Source organism: Aspergillus vadensis, assembly GCF_003184925.1.
Source record: "Aspergillus vadensis CBS 113365 unplaced genomic scaffold BO88scaffold_12, whole genome shotgun sequence".
Taxonomy (NCBI): Eukaryota; Fungi; Ascomycota; class Eurotiomycetes; order Eurotiales; family Aspergillaceae; genus Aspergillus; species Aspergillus vadensis.
The window spans coordinates 870,644-884,258 of record NW_020292050.1 but is presented as its reverse complement, the minus strand read 5'-3'; the positions used below and the strand labels follow the sequence as shown (position 1 = coordinate 884,258).

At 50.3% G+C, this 13,615-nt stretch overlaps 4 protein-coding genes across 4 annotated transcripts; 1 reads left to right on the top strand and 3 right to left on the bottom strand.

The window, feature by feature from the left end:
• Positions 1–454: 454 nt before the first annotated feature.
• On the bottom strand, positions 455–2,656 carry BO88DRAFT_56762 (DUF2841 domain-containing protein). The gene is made up of 7 exons (XM_025712968.1): positions 2,625–2,656; positions 2,563–2,566; positions 2,450–2,497; positions 2,182–2,386; positions 1,613–2,104; positions 1,353–1,538; positions 455–1,280 (listed from the first exon to the last, which is right to left on the bottom strand). Exons 3-7 carry the CDS (start codon positions 2,489–2,491, stop codon positions 706–708), a joined length of 1,500 nt encoding a protein of 499 aa, XP_025562799.1. The 5' UTR covers positions 2,492–2,497; positions 2,563–2,566; positions 2,625–2,656; the 3' UTR covers positions 455–705.
• Positions 2,657–4,138: 1,482 nt separating this feature from the next.
• On the top strand, positions 4,139–4,560 carry BO88DRAFT_56645 (uncharacterized protein). The gene is made up of 2 exons (XM_025712966.1): positions 4,139–4,489; positions 4,538–4,560. The coding sequence occupies exon 1, from the start codon at positions 4,253–4,255 to the stop codon at positions 4,469–4,471; it is 219 nt and encodes a 72-aa protein (XP_025562798.1). The 5' UTR covers positions 4,139–4,252; the 3' UTR covers positions 4,472–4,489; positions 4,538–4,560.
• A 1,212-nt stretch (positions 4,561–5,772) lies between these two features.
• BO88DRAFT_389439 (glycosyl hydrolase family 79 C-terminal domain-containing protein) lies at positions 5,773–7,897 on the bottom strand (the record flags this gene model as incomplete). Its single annotated transcript, XM_025704912.1, has 4 exons — positions 5,773–6,714; positions 6,822–7,337; positions 7,427–7,526; positions 7,696–7,897. The coding sequence occupies 4 exons, from the start codon at positions 7,895–7,897 to the stop codon at positions 5,907–5,909; spliced, it is 1,626 nt and encodes a 541-aa protein (XP_025562797.1). The 3' UTR covers positions 5,773–5,906.
• A 1,257-nt stretch (positions 7,898–9,154) lies between these two features.
• BO88DRAFT_366531 (cohesin subunit SMC1) lies at positions 9,155–13,572 on the bottom strand. The gene is made up of 6 exons (XM_025704040.1): positions 13,401–13,572; positions 13,255–13,348; positions 10,205–13,178; positions 9,848–10,155; positions 9,424–9,790; positions 9,155–9,338 (listed from the first exon to the last, which is right to left on the bottom strand). Exons 1-6 carry the CDS (start codon positions 13,429–13,431, stop codon positions 9,321–9,323), a joined length of 3,792 nt encoding a protein of 1,263 aa, XP_025562796.1. The 5' UTR covers positions 13,432–13,572; the 3' UTR covers positions 9,155–9,320.
• Positions 13,573–13,615: the final 43 nt, after the last annotated feature.

The following is a 13,615-nucleotide window of genomic DNA, read 5'->3' as shown; positions in this document are numbered from 1 at the left end:
CTGGAAATTATTACTGCTTTCAGCATAGGCATCAAGCAGGGAGTAAGGTACCTGACACACCCTGCCATGTCTCGCATCGTTGGCTACTATATAGTAGCGGTGGACATGGCGATACCGACACGGTTCTTGAGCAAATAATCAGGGACTTGTCTAGCGCCATACATATTCAAGAGCCTACTAAGAAACCGGCCGTGCAGGTGTAGCAGATAATTCTCGCGACCCCTTGAACACCTGGCAGCTGCTGTACTACCCCGCTTTGTGCGGGATAAATTTCTCAGTAGTAACTAGAGCAACCCAACACGAATCAAAATTAGATGGTCTTTGATATCTTCCCTTATCAAATTGTCTTGGTTCTCCTATATGCAACAAATAATAATGACTGTCAGTAAATGATTGATGACCACCTTTCCTCGCTATTTTGCACCTTGTCCAGAAAATGAAATAATACAGAGAATGTTGTCTATGTCACAAATAGTATGTATCCGCCACATACGCCAGCCATTGTGCCGCTGAACTCCACGTATTCTGAGTACAGTCACTTCTTCAAACATGAAAAAACCCCCCAAAAATAGTGTAATACATAGGAAATTATGCAAGCGCAAATGGAGGGGAGACCCAAATCTCCGCATGGCAAAGATCATCCAGTATATACAGAGCGTCCATTGGAAAAGGTCCCCGCCGTGCGTCTTTCGGTGATGTGCCACATCAGTATCCATTGTATGGAAGTGCCGTATGGGCGGGTGGGAGGCTCCAGAATCCAGGTTGGTGACTTTGCTCAGCAGATGAAGTGGCCATTTGCTGGCTACCAAAATAATCCGGCATGCATGAAGCCTCGGTGGGATGGATATCCCTAGAAGCACACGCCCCCCCGCTGGGTTCACTCCCTGACAACATCGGTGCAGCCATGTCAGTTGAGTATGTAGACAGGCCGCTTTCCAAGGAGCTCTTCCGACTGATGGACGGGCTGGATACCGGCGAAGGAGGGTAGCAGTAGTCCTGATTGGCGGGGCGTTTTGTTTGGTGATTCACCTCCATTGGTGGCAGGCGCCGCTCGTCGGAGGGTATAGGCATGTCAGTGTGCGATTTGTCCGTGGCGGCTTGCACTTCGCTCTGGTCCCCAGGACTCTTGCTTCCCTCCGTCGCTTTGGGGGCATCTGGCTTGTTGTTCATAATCGGGAGTGACAGCTCACGAGAGTTGTTAGTTGTCTGGTCCCGCAATTCAGCGAACAAAAAGTCCTCATCGAGATGGACATGAGAAACGTAAATCATTGTGTCCCCGCCTATAGAAAATTGTTAGTCACTGGGAGTTGGGTGTGGCTTCAGTCCACCAAGGTATGGAAGCGAGTGCGTACTAATTTTGCCCTCCATGTATAATTCTTCCATATAGCGAACGTAGTATATCTCATCAAGAACTTGTAGACGACTCTCGGGCTGAATCTGGCGCCGCACGTCTTGTCCAGCATCCTTGAGCTTCTCAGCGGTGATTCCTCGACTCTCCTTCAGTTCACACAGGATATGAACAAGCAGCCTAATTCTTTCTAAAGAGATTGATAATACCAGTAAGTATTCAATTCTCACAATTGAATTGGATGGAGAGCTAGGAGCATCTTACCGGCCTTTTGAAGATGGTCGGGCTCTTTGTGTGTCACCCCTGTAGGCCACCATTTCGGCTTAGTCAATTCAGAATCCATCTTCTGTGAAGATCCTCCGGCAGCTCGTCGTCCATTGTATGGGTGGTTGACCTGCTTGCGCGGTTCCACCAATTTCACGAATGCCTTGGCGATAACCCTGCAGTTTAGCTGTTGAAACGCTTCGAATGCCTTTTCATAGTATCGTCGCACAAGATCTGTTTGCCCTAGTCGAAGTGCTGTACGCCTTAGCGACGGTGTGGGTGAAGCGGAATCTAAATCAAGTCCGATGCCCGAGAGTTCGTGTCTCAAGCTACGCCTGTGACGCTTGTTTTGCAAGGACTGCCATTCACAGGGAATGAGCCCGGTCTGTCGTGGGAGGTTTTGTTGATACCAGGTGTGCTGTAGGCCGATTGAAGGACTGGATAGAAGCATTGGCTTCCCCGTGACATCGCCGCTCATGTGACTCAATGTGTCTGATCCAGGCAGGAACACGTCTTGGTTACTACTCCATCCTTGGCTGGCTTGGTTTTACATTTGCCAAATCACTCACTGGAATGGAGACTCTGCAGGCTGGGCTGCCATGCTGTAGTCACCGACTTCAGAAATCGGTCCTGCACGTCGTCTGTGAAGATTGCCTTTTCGCAGCCTGCAATGGACGGCGACGCTTCTATGCGAAGGTCCCCATTGTGATCAATGCAAAGCATGGCGAAGTGCGTATAACGGAAGTTGACTGCGGATGATGCACGTTGCATGTCCTACCATGACATGACATCAGTTGGATGATCCATCCTAGTTCAGACTTGGGAGCTTGTCTTTACCGTGTGGCTCGCCTGAGCAGTCATATCGTGATATGATAACATCTGATGCTGGGCTTTATTAGCTTTCGTGGACTGACCTATCGCAATGGTAGCACGGACCGGACTTGTCATACTCTACTATAGGAAGTCAGTGTCGAGCCGAGTCGTCTATGCTCACTCTTTACCGACTACCGACAATGATAATGGAATGGATAGATAAATTCAGATACTGCCACCTCACATCAACATTAAAGGAAGCCAATGGGGAGTTGGCAGCTTAAGAAGTTTCGTGTGCATGATCTTCAAGGCTCGGGCGACGGCCTATATAGGTCTGGAACTACCAAATATAACATGCCGAGGGAAAAAGAAACAAGTTCCTTCGGAGTTGATGACCGAAGGGCAATTACAGATGTGGACAAAAGTACGTTGGTCAACATTCGGCCATTGGATCATGTCATGGTGTTCAACGCGGCCTTCTGGCACTTATGACGTGCAAACTAATGCAAGGAAAACAAATACATACAGAGTCTGACCATTGACTGTTACGGACAACGCTCTATCATCTGGTCTATTTCCGTTGCCATGCGCGCATGGAGCCTAGCCATGCAGCTCCCTCTGGTCTTTCCCGTTTGAGGCTTACGTCTGGCTGCCTTAGCCCCATCGCCTAGGGCGCAGAGGATCAGTGTATGTAATGAGGGCTCAAGCGATACAGTGGCAAATGCTTATTTCGTTATACACATTAGTGGAGAGCTACTGGTATGAGACTCGTATTCGTCCTATTTTCTTTACGTGGTTATAACCAGTTCCGCAGACAAAAGAGTCATGACCTACAGATAAGCCACTTCTCTGTGCAAGGGTAAAGATGGGCCGAAGTCGAGAGGGGAACTAGGCGAATAGGTACACTCCAAGCATCGAGCGACTCCACTAAAACCTCAGGTCAAGGTCATTGGGTTCCGAAACACAGTGACGGCCATGCAATTCAGGGATCATGCATTTACGCTCGGCCTGGTTAATTTTCGTGCTGTACATGCCAGGCAGACTAGAACTCCCTTAGCCGGCAAGCTAATTCAAGGAATAGACTCATCTCAATTTACCAATCACAGGCGTCTCTGGGGTACAGTAGGTTGGCATATTTGTTTTGACGCAATAGCGCAGGCTAGCTGATACATGATAACTATCTTCGGGATTTGCAGAAGCCAATACACCGTATTAGGTAGAGTCAAAAAGTCACATGGCAGTGGAAGTACCCGGAAGCTACCATTGGAGAGAGATCATAGGTCAATGCAACCTCTTGATAGCCTCTCATAGTGCTACGGCGAGCCGTGGGTATGGTGCCGGCTTCGCTTCTTCCTGTCATGCCCAGAGCCCGCAGGTCAGACTGAACTCTGAGTGACAGCTAGATTGGGTTGCTTAAGTGAAGCCTAGCCACAAGAAGACTAGGATCGGCGTTCCGCCAGTGGGAATAATTCCTTTGTCGAAGTCCTCACGATTAGACTTTGCCGATACTGCCTCTCTCGCAGTCAGTGCGGAAATTGCGGAGTTTGGGCGTAAGACCTCAATGCCCACCCCTAGAGCCTGACCGCCGATCGCATCCATACTCTGTCAAGTGCCAACGGCAGCCATATTAAATTCTCATTTAAGGTTCAACTGTATCGCGTTGGAGTGGAGAATCGATCAGAGAGTGTCCTGGCTGCCGCACTATGAAGCCAAGACAACCCTACAATCCTTCAGTCTCGCAGACAGACAGTCCAAGCGGGAGATTATTTTCGCAGCTAGGAACCTAGGAAAAAACGTATCTTGGTTGTTTGGGAGGGGTATTGCGCTATGTCTTACACGGATAATACATCCATCACTGACAATTGGGTCCGGTATTTCCCACCAATTTCATTACTTGCGGAGCCTGCGTCAAGAACGGCTAGGCAGAAAAAGTCAAGTACTACAGCACACGGGCCCCTTGGCTATCGACTCGCGATTTTGACCAGCCTGGCAAGCCACGGTGGACCGATGATCCACAGAATGTTTGCGTGGAACGCTAGCCACTAGCCGGACGGGGTCTATCCTGTAGGTCACCTATTGAGCATCAGAAACACACACTGACAGATAGAGAAGAAAAAAGGGGGACAGCGCAGGGATCCATACCCATTACCACTGTGCGCATGGAGGAACATCCCCTCTACAGCACTTCTTCAGCTTCTTCCAGTCTCTCGAATTTAACTTCCCGAACCTTCACTATTAGGGCCCTTATAGGAAACATGCAGACGGTGAGACATCCGCCTACGTACATCGTCCTGCAAACTTGCTTTCTTACCAGGAAACCCTGCATGATGGCTTGCATGCTTCAGCCCGAGTGAACCATGACTACGGGGTAGAGAATGGCAAGACGATGGGCAGCGAAGCAGAGCATGCCTCACGCTAGGAAAAACCGCAATGCTCTGCCTGGCGACAACAGCCCTTCTGGTTAACTACTACTGCTCCCAAGGACACTTGACCAGACAGAAGACAATGCTGCAGTCAATCCTTGGAAGATTAATTAAAAGCTAGGTCAGAGTCCGAGCACTTGCATGAATCGATCCATCAGGCGAGTCCTGGTACTCCGAGGAAGTGGGATAGCCGTCCGTCGCGCCACCACTCAGCCCGGCTAATTGGGCCGTGGCTTGGGGGAAGCTACGTATCAACCCGCTAACGCAGATCATTGACTAGCTGTACACCGATTATTCGATCAATAGAATTCAATCTCTGTCGCAGCGGGAGACATGGTGCAACCGACCATTTTTTACCCCCATCAAGGTTACATCTGTCTCGCCATCGGTCGACAGGTCTCTCGCAAACGCCGTACCGGGAGAGTTGCCACCATCCACTTTGTTTATTTTTAACAAATTGAGAACTATTTGCTCTGAGTTTCCGACTCTGGAAGATATCCTCCGAACAAATCGATGCTTTGTTGAATTTTGAAATGCCCTTTTCGGCTGGAAAACCATGGTTGCCATTAATGAGGCAAATCCGCGAGTCTCAGATGATTCCCACGTACTCCGCATTCGTACGGAGCAGGCTCGGGGTTGATATCTCCTCGTCTGAAAGTGGCGGCTGGAGCTGATCGTCAAGTTGAAGTGATGATTCGGCTTCTTCTCCGTACCGCTTGGAACGCAATGATGAAGCCGCCGATACTTCGCATGGAAAAGACTGTGTGCTCCAGCGAATGCCCCGGCTTGAGCTACACATCCGCATCTAGAGAGAGGCTAAAAACCCTCTGGAACTCTATAGTATTCCGTAATTACCAAACCCAGCTTTCCTCTTTTGTTCTAAGCACCATTTGGACTATTATGATCTAACAAGGTTCAGAATGGCCATCCTTTCCACGGATGCTAACCGCGTGGGAGCCGCACCATGAATGATACGGAGGCCAGAGTTCCGCGGATAGATATCTTCTACCATGCATACCCTCTTGTTACAGCTTCTTCGGCCCACACCGGATGACCTTTCACAGACTGAGGATTGCAGCGCTGGAGTAGGGGATCTCGATCTCCACAACCCCATCGTCGCCCACCGAGATCGTCTCTCCAGTCGTTACGTTCTGCAATCGAACTGGCTTACCCTGTGCCAGCTCGTAATTGTAAGACCAGCCGTCCCAGGTGATCCCCGTGATGGCGTTGCTGCCGTTCGCCATCAGCCGCTGCACTGAAACCGAGTCGGAGTACACCGATCCAGATGAAGGCAACTGGAACGTATACTTCGCGCTGGGTCTGCTCTCCACCTTCTCCGCTATCGAATCGGTTGAGGTGTAGTTGAACTCCACCAGGTTGATGACAGCCACTCGGACCAGAGAGTCATTCACGTACGCGGCATATGCGGCTTCCGTATCCGCGGCCAGCGGGAGATTGACAATTCGGACATCGTCTCCGCCGTGGAGCATGGCCGCCACCATGGCATTGCCGTAATACGGCGCCTTCGTGCCTATGGATGTACGATTCGTTCCTACTGGCTGCCAGGAGATGTAATTGTAATTACTTCCCTGATGCATATGGGTTCGGCGGATGTTCTGCGAGGCGCAGTAAAGGTTGAAGTCTACCCCCCAAAGTGCAGCCCCGAATGAATTGGACAGTCCAGGCGCGCCCTGGTTGTACAAAGAGTTGGTCTCGCCCAGGATATAGGGGATGCCCGGGGTCAGGTTGTCGTTCGACAAGATACGTGAGACGTTGACCTGTTGTGCGACGCTTTCCACCGTCTTAGTATGGTTCATTAGCGTATTCTGCAGTGTTACTCCCGGCTGAGTGGCGCCACCGATGTAGCTGCATCAAATGCGACCTATTAGCCAAAGTCGACCTGTGCTCCATCCTTTCGCGTTCAGAGTACAATTGGGGCTGGGGGCTGGGGGCTTGGCCACCACCAAACTCACTTGTGTTCGGAATTGAGGGCAATGTTCCGGCTGTTGTCTAGGCCTTTCTCCCACGTCACCACGGGATTCAAGCTGTTGGTGACCCCGGCGAATGAAGGCGCAATGTACTTTGAGTCTGCGAGCTCAGGACACGCCTCGACCAATCTCTTCTCGATCCGCGCTGTCTTGTTCAACCACTCATTCACATAGTCTTGTTCCGTCCAGTTCGCCGGTCTCCTGATGCCCTGTGCGGACGTCTTGTACAAATCCGGTTCATTCCCCAGCTCCCAATACGCCAGTTTTCCTCCTTCCAGAGCCTTACACGCCACCGGCACGGATTCTAGCATGAGCTCTATATCTGTCGAGCTATTCTTCCCTAGGTTGAAACCGTGGATGAACTTTGTTCCCGGCCAGGTGAAGTACGACTCAAAGAAGGCGGGGCCAAACGATAAAATCAGCGGGTAATCCGTCGAAATGCTGGTAATGTATGTGGCATTTGTGGCTGCTCGTAGATTCGGATCATACAGGGCAAAGTCTCTGCGTGATTCAATTAGATTCCTACCCCTCTTTCCCCTCTTTGCCTAGATGGGGAAGATAGAATTGAGGATGATGGGATTGACACGTACTGAGTGTTTCCTCCAACACGAATGTACGGCTTTGCGCCCTGCAACTCGGCCAGATTGTCGAGCAAGTGATTCGAGAAGAGATTCGGATGTGACAGGTTTCCTGCGATCACCGAACTGGTCAGAACTAATGGTACTTATGTATATTCAACACCTCTCCCCTGCTAACTACTGATACCACAACGCAGCTTAGTAGTAGTATAGTATCTAGCAACTCCCCATTCAAGTAACAGAAGCACTAGAGTTGAATGAGATAAGAGGGATTGAAATACCTGCAAAGTCCGGAAAAAACGCAAACTCGATAGAAAACGAAACAAACGGATGCAAGACTGGCAGAGCTGCATCATCCGGAACTGATGCACTCAGACTGATTGATGATGAGCTGCTCCTCTCATCTTGGAAGGTCGGACGAGCTGCAATGCTGTGTGCAGCTCCAAGTAGGAGAGTAAGTAATGTGATTGGACGATGATGCATTTCCGTGATACTTTTTTCAAATAGAAGTTCAGCTAGTAAGTTATTGGTGACGTCGTTCAGAGTAGTACTTCATTAGTATTGATACTAGGTATCAATAGGTAGTAATGATGCTTGTACCCAGATATGATGAAAATATATATATCACCATATACTTAGTAGTATATAGAGAAAACATATAAATTACTAGACATCCCGACATTAAGTACTACTTAGCACTTAAGTAGTACTCTTCTAATAAGTTGCTCAGATCTCAGGGTAGTAAGTATTAATCAAGACCACTTTAACCGGCGGGGTTAGGATAGCACCACCACCTACCCTCAAGACCCTGGAGGAATTGAAACCATCTATTGGAGGGTAATTGGCGGCGCGGGGGAATTCCCTCCGAATGTGCGGGGGATGAGAGGGGAGACAAATTGGAACTACATGTAATTGATGCTGTTTGCTACGTAGTGGATGTAGATCTATTCCCTTTTCTTACTCTTCTTTTCTTGTTTGCTCTTGATGGAGTCGGGTAATTGTTCGGTAGATGCGGTAATAAGGGTTCATTTGTTGTGAGGGGATAGATGAAGCAGTAGTAGAATTAACCGCTCGTTATGTAGGTAAGAATTACCATCCGCAAGGGCGAAGGAAAGCTTTCAAATGCTTAAACACATATAACATATATATAACTTGTACTGAAAACGTAGTATCTCATACTAAGAGCATTCACCTCCCTACTTAGTAACATCTACACAAACTCCTCCCATGAACCCTCCTATCCACAAGCGCATTGACTCTCCAATGATCCTGCGTCCCCTTTCTTCTTCTGACAACATCTCGGCACAGCCACCACCTTCTTCCCGATATACTCAACCGGATCTATAGCAATTGACAGCCATGTATTTGCATAAACCCCCATAGTCTTCAATCTCAATAATACCAATATGCAATACCTTGGGACGTTGAGATCATCAGCTGAAAACAAGGTGATCGAATGTTACTCCGTCATAAGTCGATCACACTAGCATCATGCTATTAGCCACACTAATAAAACCAAGCAATCAATACAAACCCCTCCCAGTGATACTACTTAGTATATAATAAGCTGAGATATATTTATTTCCCTCTCCGGATACTTCTCCGCCATCCAACCTAAATCCTCATCCCGCACTACCGGATCCCCGGGTAGTACTTACTAGTATCGCTTCTTCTAGACAAGCTTCGCGCCCGTAGATCGTTTCATAGGTTAGAGAGGCTAGGATCACTACTAATCATGTAGGCATAACAATATAGGCAGCTTTTATGGCATCAAGAAAGCAAGTAATCATTGCATTAATCCGTAAACAGTTCAACTAAAGAGAAAGAAAAGCATGCTGCCCATCAAGCCATCGTCAGATATTCTACATAACACCGAAGGAATAAAAAGAAACAGCCTTTCAGTCGTTTAGTTATATTTACGAAGCTGTTGAAGAAAGAAGTGTTAGCATTCTTATAACCCCGGGCGAAGATGGAACAAAAAGAATTCTGCGGGAGGGGCAAGTGCTTACATCAAGAGTCAAGGATTTGCTGCTGTTCTCTACCTGGTCTCGGTAAATTCCAACCAGCGCTTCACTGTTCTGGAAGAGTCCGTTCTTCAGACTGATCACGATGAACTGCATGCCTGGTGCCGCGTGGTCGTGGATGTAGTTGGCAATCCGGGCAACGTTGGTGTTGTCCAGCGCCGCATCGACCTCGTCCAGAACGAAGAACGGTGATGGCTGGTAAGAGTGGATGGCGAAAAGCAGGGCCAGGGCAGCCATGGTTTTCTCACCACCGGAGAGGTGCTCCATGTCGCGGAATCGCTTGAGAGGGGGCATGGCATGGTATTTGATACCGTCGAGATATGGCTCGTCGGAGTCCTCGATATCGAGATAGCTGTAACGTGGTCAGCTTTTCGAGAGTTTGACCAAGAGATCGTAGGGAACCACTTACGCTTGTCCTCCCAGCGGGTAGTTGGCGCTCTTGGTCAGCTCACGATAGATGGGGCCAATCTGCTCGGAGATGTGAGAGAAGGCTTTGTTGAAGAGTTCCGAACGCTTGTGCATCACATCCTCAAAGTCATCCTTGGTCCTTCGGGCATGCTTGCGGGAGTCTTCAAAGTCCTTCTCCGTCGCCTTGAGCTTGTTCTCCACGCTCTCAAGGCGCTCCATGGCGCGCGTATTGGGCGCCATCTTGTCAAGCTCGCTGTTGAGGGATCGAACCTTCTCCAGCAGCTCCTCTTCTAACTTTTCGTCGCTCTCCTATTGACAATTAGCACATGTTGATCAACTCCGAAATGGCAGAGCTCACCTCCTTCAGAGTTTCTCCCAGGGAGTCAAAGTCGACTTCAATGCCGTAGTCTTGCACCATGAAGGCCTGCCCACCGCTTCCAGTACCGTCTTCATCCACATCCATAGCGTCGGGGTCTGCCGCCTGAACCAGTTCATCGATAGGAAGTTGGTCAAGCGGATTCGAATCCTCGGTCAATGGAATGTCAATGTCTTCAAGCTTGCAACGCCGGAGTAGAGCGTATCGACTAGACGAATTGCGTTGTATTTCCGCCTCCAGGGCATTGATGTTTTTGATCGTCCCTTCGACTTCTCTGCTGCGTTTTTGGAGCTCCCGGCGATGTTGTGCAAGGTTCTCGGCTGACTGCGCGTAAGCCTCCTTTTGCTTCTCGAGCTTCTCACGAAGAATGTCAAGCTCAGCTTCAAACTCATCGAGTTGATTTCGGATGCTCTCTTGCTCAGCTTGAAGCTCCTCAATCAACTGCTCGTCACGCTGCTGTTGTGCCTGAAGCCCAGCGACACGGTCAGCAGTTGCCTGAAGGCGCTGCTTTTCGAAGCTAAGCTGGTTTTCGATTCTGCTCTTCTGCGTCGTGAACTCGAGCTTCTTTTGCGCGGCCTCTTCCTGCAGAGAGCCTTGTTGAACCTCATATTCGCGGATATTGCTGTACCCGAGGCGTTTGCAGAACTTCTTGTAAACTTCATCCTCCACACTGCGGACAGTCTCTTGAGAGGTAGCGATCGTTTGATCGAGTTCCTCCAGCAACTCCTGCCGCTCAACATACTTAGGCCTTACATCCTCGAGCTGGCGCCTCACAAAGTCGAGTTCACTGTGCTTGCTTTCGAGATTTCTTTCGAGGGCCTTCAGCTCATCACGGGCGTAGGCAAGCCGTTGCTCAAGACCAACCAATTCACCCTGCAGAGTCTCCTCCTCCGTTCCTCGGCGGTGACCCTTGGGCAGGTTGCCCAAGTCTGCCATCAGCTTGTCCTTAAGCTTGTACAAATTTTCGACCTCGGAATCCTCCCAGCGCTTAGAGTTCTGCTGAGGGCCGCGACCACCAGTCATCAAACCACCCTTGTGAATGACAGTCCCGTCAAGAGTAACGGCCTTCGCATCAACGTTCCTGTCGTAGCAGAGATACTTGGCAGTAGCCAAATCGTCACAGACAATGGCATTTCCACAAGCGTAGCTGATGGCTCTGGCAACCGAGTCGTCATAGTCAACGGTCTCGATCGCTGGGCGCATACCTCTGTGCAGACCCTTCAGGTTGGAGTTGAAGGCCTTAACTTGGATGGTTTCCAGAGGAATGAATGTCGCCTGTCCGGCTCTTTGGTCGCGGAGGTGCTGGATGCACTCCTTCGCTGTCTTCTCGTTGTCCACAACGATGGCGTCAAAGTGCCGCCCAAGTACGGTGCTGACTGCTTCGGCGTATTTCTTCTGTTTAGGCTTGCAGAGGTCGCTTACCCGGCCTTTGACGCCCGGGAAGATTCGCTTGAGGGTCGAAATCAGTTCCTTGGCTCTTATTTCCTTCTCGGACTGCTTCTTGCCATCATCAGCCTCGAGAAGCTTCTTCAACACAACCTGAAGCTTCTCCTCAAGCTCCGTTCTCATCTGAGAGACACGTAGCCGTTCAGAAGTTAGAGCATTCAGCTCCTTCTTCTTACGCTCGATTTCTTTCGACGTAGACTTGACGGTATCAGTAACCGACGACTTGCGCTCGGCTAAAGTTTGTGTCTCAGACTCCAGAGTCTTGAGCTGCCACTCGGTACCTTCGAATTTGCTCTTCAGGCTGTTGTAGGCCTCGGCTTCAGTCTTGCGCTGACGACGCAGGTTGTCCAGGTTCAGCTGCTCCGCGGAAGATTTCTTGTTGACCTCTTCCCTGAGCCGCTTGTACTCCTGCTGGTCGGCTTCGCTCAATTGGCCCCCTTGTTTGCTCATGGTCTTCTGCCACTCAGCCTCCCACTGAGCTTGAGCCTTCTCGACAACCTTGAGGTCCTTCTCGAGCTGCTTGGCGTTCGCCGCTTGACCCTCGCGCTCCCGAGTAATCTCAGCAATCCGGGAGGTGAAGCGGTCGACCTTCTTCTTCGTAATGTCGACCTTCTCATCAACAGGTACCAGGGCATTCGTAGACTCTTCGATCTCTTTCTCCTTGGCCACGATGTTCTTCTCAGCCTTTGCAACATCTCGACCAACCCGAGCATGATCCTTCTTAGCGTCCTCCACATTCTTCTCATACTTCTCAACGCCGCGGCGGAACTCCTTCAGCTCATCCTGATATTTCTGGATATCCGCACTCGACGCATCAATAAGGCGCTGGAAGTGGAACAGCTTCCACAAGATATGCGTGATGATGGCCTGGTCGCGTTCCTCGGCCTTCCGGGCATAGTTCTCGGCTTCGCGCTTCTGCTCCTGGTATTGCTTGATTTCCGAATTGATACCTCTGCGGCGGTTCAACTGCACAGTCTGTTGCTCTGCGGCTTCCTCCGCCTCCGCCTTCAAGCGCTCGTATTCGGCCTTGTATTCCAGACTTCCCGAGATCTGCTCGATCAGCCGCGTCAGATCCTTGGGTGACTGCGAGGCAATGGCCTCCACATCACCCTGGAAAACCAGGAAGTTGCGCGCCTTGATCAGGATGTTCTCCGCCTCGAGAGCCTCGTTGTACTGCTGTGCCGTGACAATGCGATTGTTGATACGGTACTCGCTGACACCTCCACTGGTGATGGACCGGCGCCATTGTTGCTCCTCGCCCGCATCGTCCTCGTAGACTGCCATAACCCACGCGGTCCGGGGGTCATTCTTTCCGCTTGGGTCCTGCGACTGTTCACCGTCGATTCCGTCCTCCGCTTGGTCATCCCCGTTGGCCTCTGCTTCGATAGCATTGCCGCTGGCATCGACTTTGGATGTGCGCAGGACGCGGCCGCGGTATACGAGATCGCGAAGGTTCGTGGATCGTAGATGTGATGACTTGATACCTAAGACGAACGATATCGCGTCCATACTGGAGAAGGTCAGCACAACGTACTTTTCCTCGCTTGGTTTCCCCTCTCCGCGAAATGGGGTAGAATGATACGCACGAGTTGGACTTTCCGGACCCGTTGGGTCCGATGATAGAGGTGAAGTAGGCATCACCGAAGAGAAGGACATGATGACCCTTGTACGATTTGAAATCTAAAACAGGTGTCAGAGCGGTTGGGAGTGCCGGATAGAGGGTGTTGCTTACTGAACAGCTCGAGCCGGATGAGCTTTCCCATCTTGCGACGGACAGCCGCGTTTCAGCGACTGTGGGAATGCAGATACAAATCGCAAGCTGAAGTTGGTTGAAACCGGTGAAGGTCGCCTGGAGATTAAGGCGGCAGGCTGGAACAGCCCACAAGAGAGGGTCGGGTTTGTGGAGGGGCTCGCGCAATGGTTTATCGTCGGAGTCGCGTCTTGATT

Bases quoted from the DNA above. Each gene is read 5' to 3' on its own strand.
- BO88DRAFT_56645 (XM_025712966.1), top strand. From the start codon at position 4,253: ATGTCTTACACGGATAATACATCCATCACTGACAATTGGGTCCGGTAT.
- BO88DRAFT_56762 (XM_025712968.1), bottom strand. From the start codon at position 2,491: ATGTTATCATATCACGATATGACTGCTCAGGCGAGCCACACG. The intron at 2,387-2,449 runs GTAAAGACAAGC...ATGTCATGGTAG, and splicing joins CTGCTCAGGCGAGCCACACG to GACATGCAACGTGCATCATC. The intron at 1,539-1,612 runs GTAAGATGCTCC...CAATCTCTTTAG, and splicing joins CGACCATCTTCAAAAGGCCG to AAAGAATTAGGCTGCTTGTT.
- BO88DRAFT_366531 (XM_025704040.1), bottom strand. From the start codon at position 13,431: ATGGGAAAGCTCATCCGGCTCGAGCTGTTCA. The intron at 13,349-13,400 runs GTAAGCAACACC...CACCTGTTTTAG, and splicing joins CATCCGGCTCGAGCTGTTCA to ATTTCAAATCGTACAAGGGT. The intron at 9,791-9,847 runs GTAAGTGGTTCC...ACCACGTTACAG, and splicing joins TACCCGCTGGGAGGACAAGC to CTATCTCGATATCGAGGACT.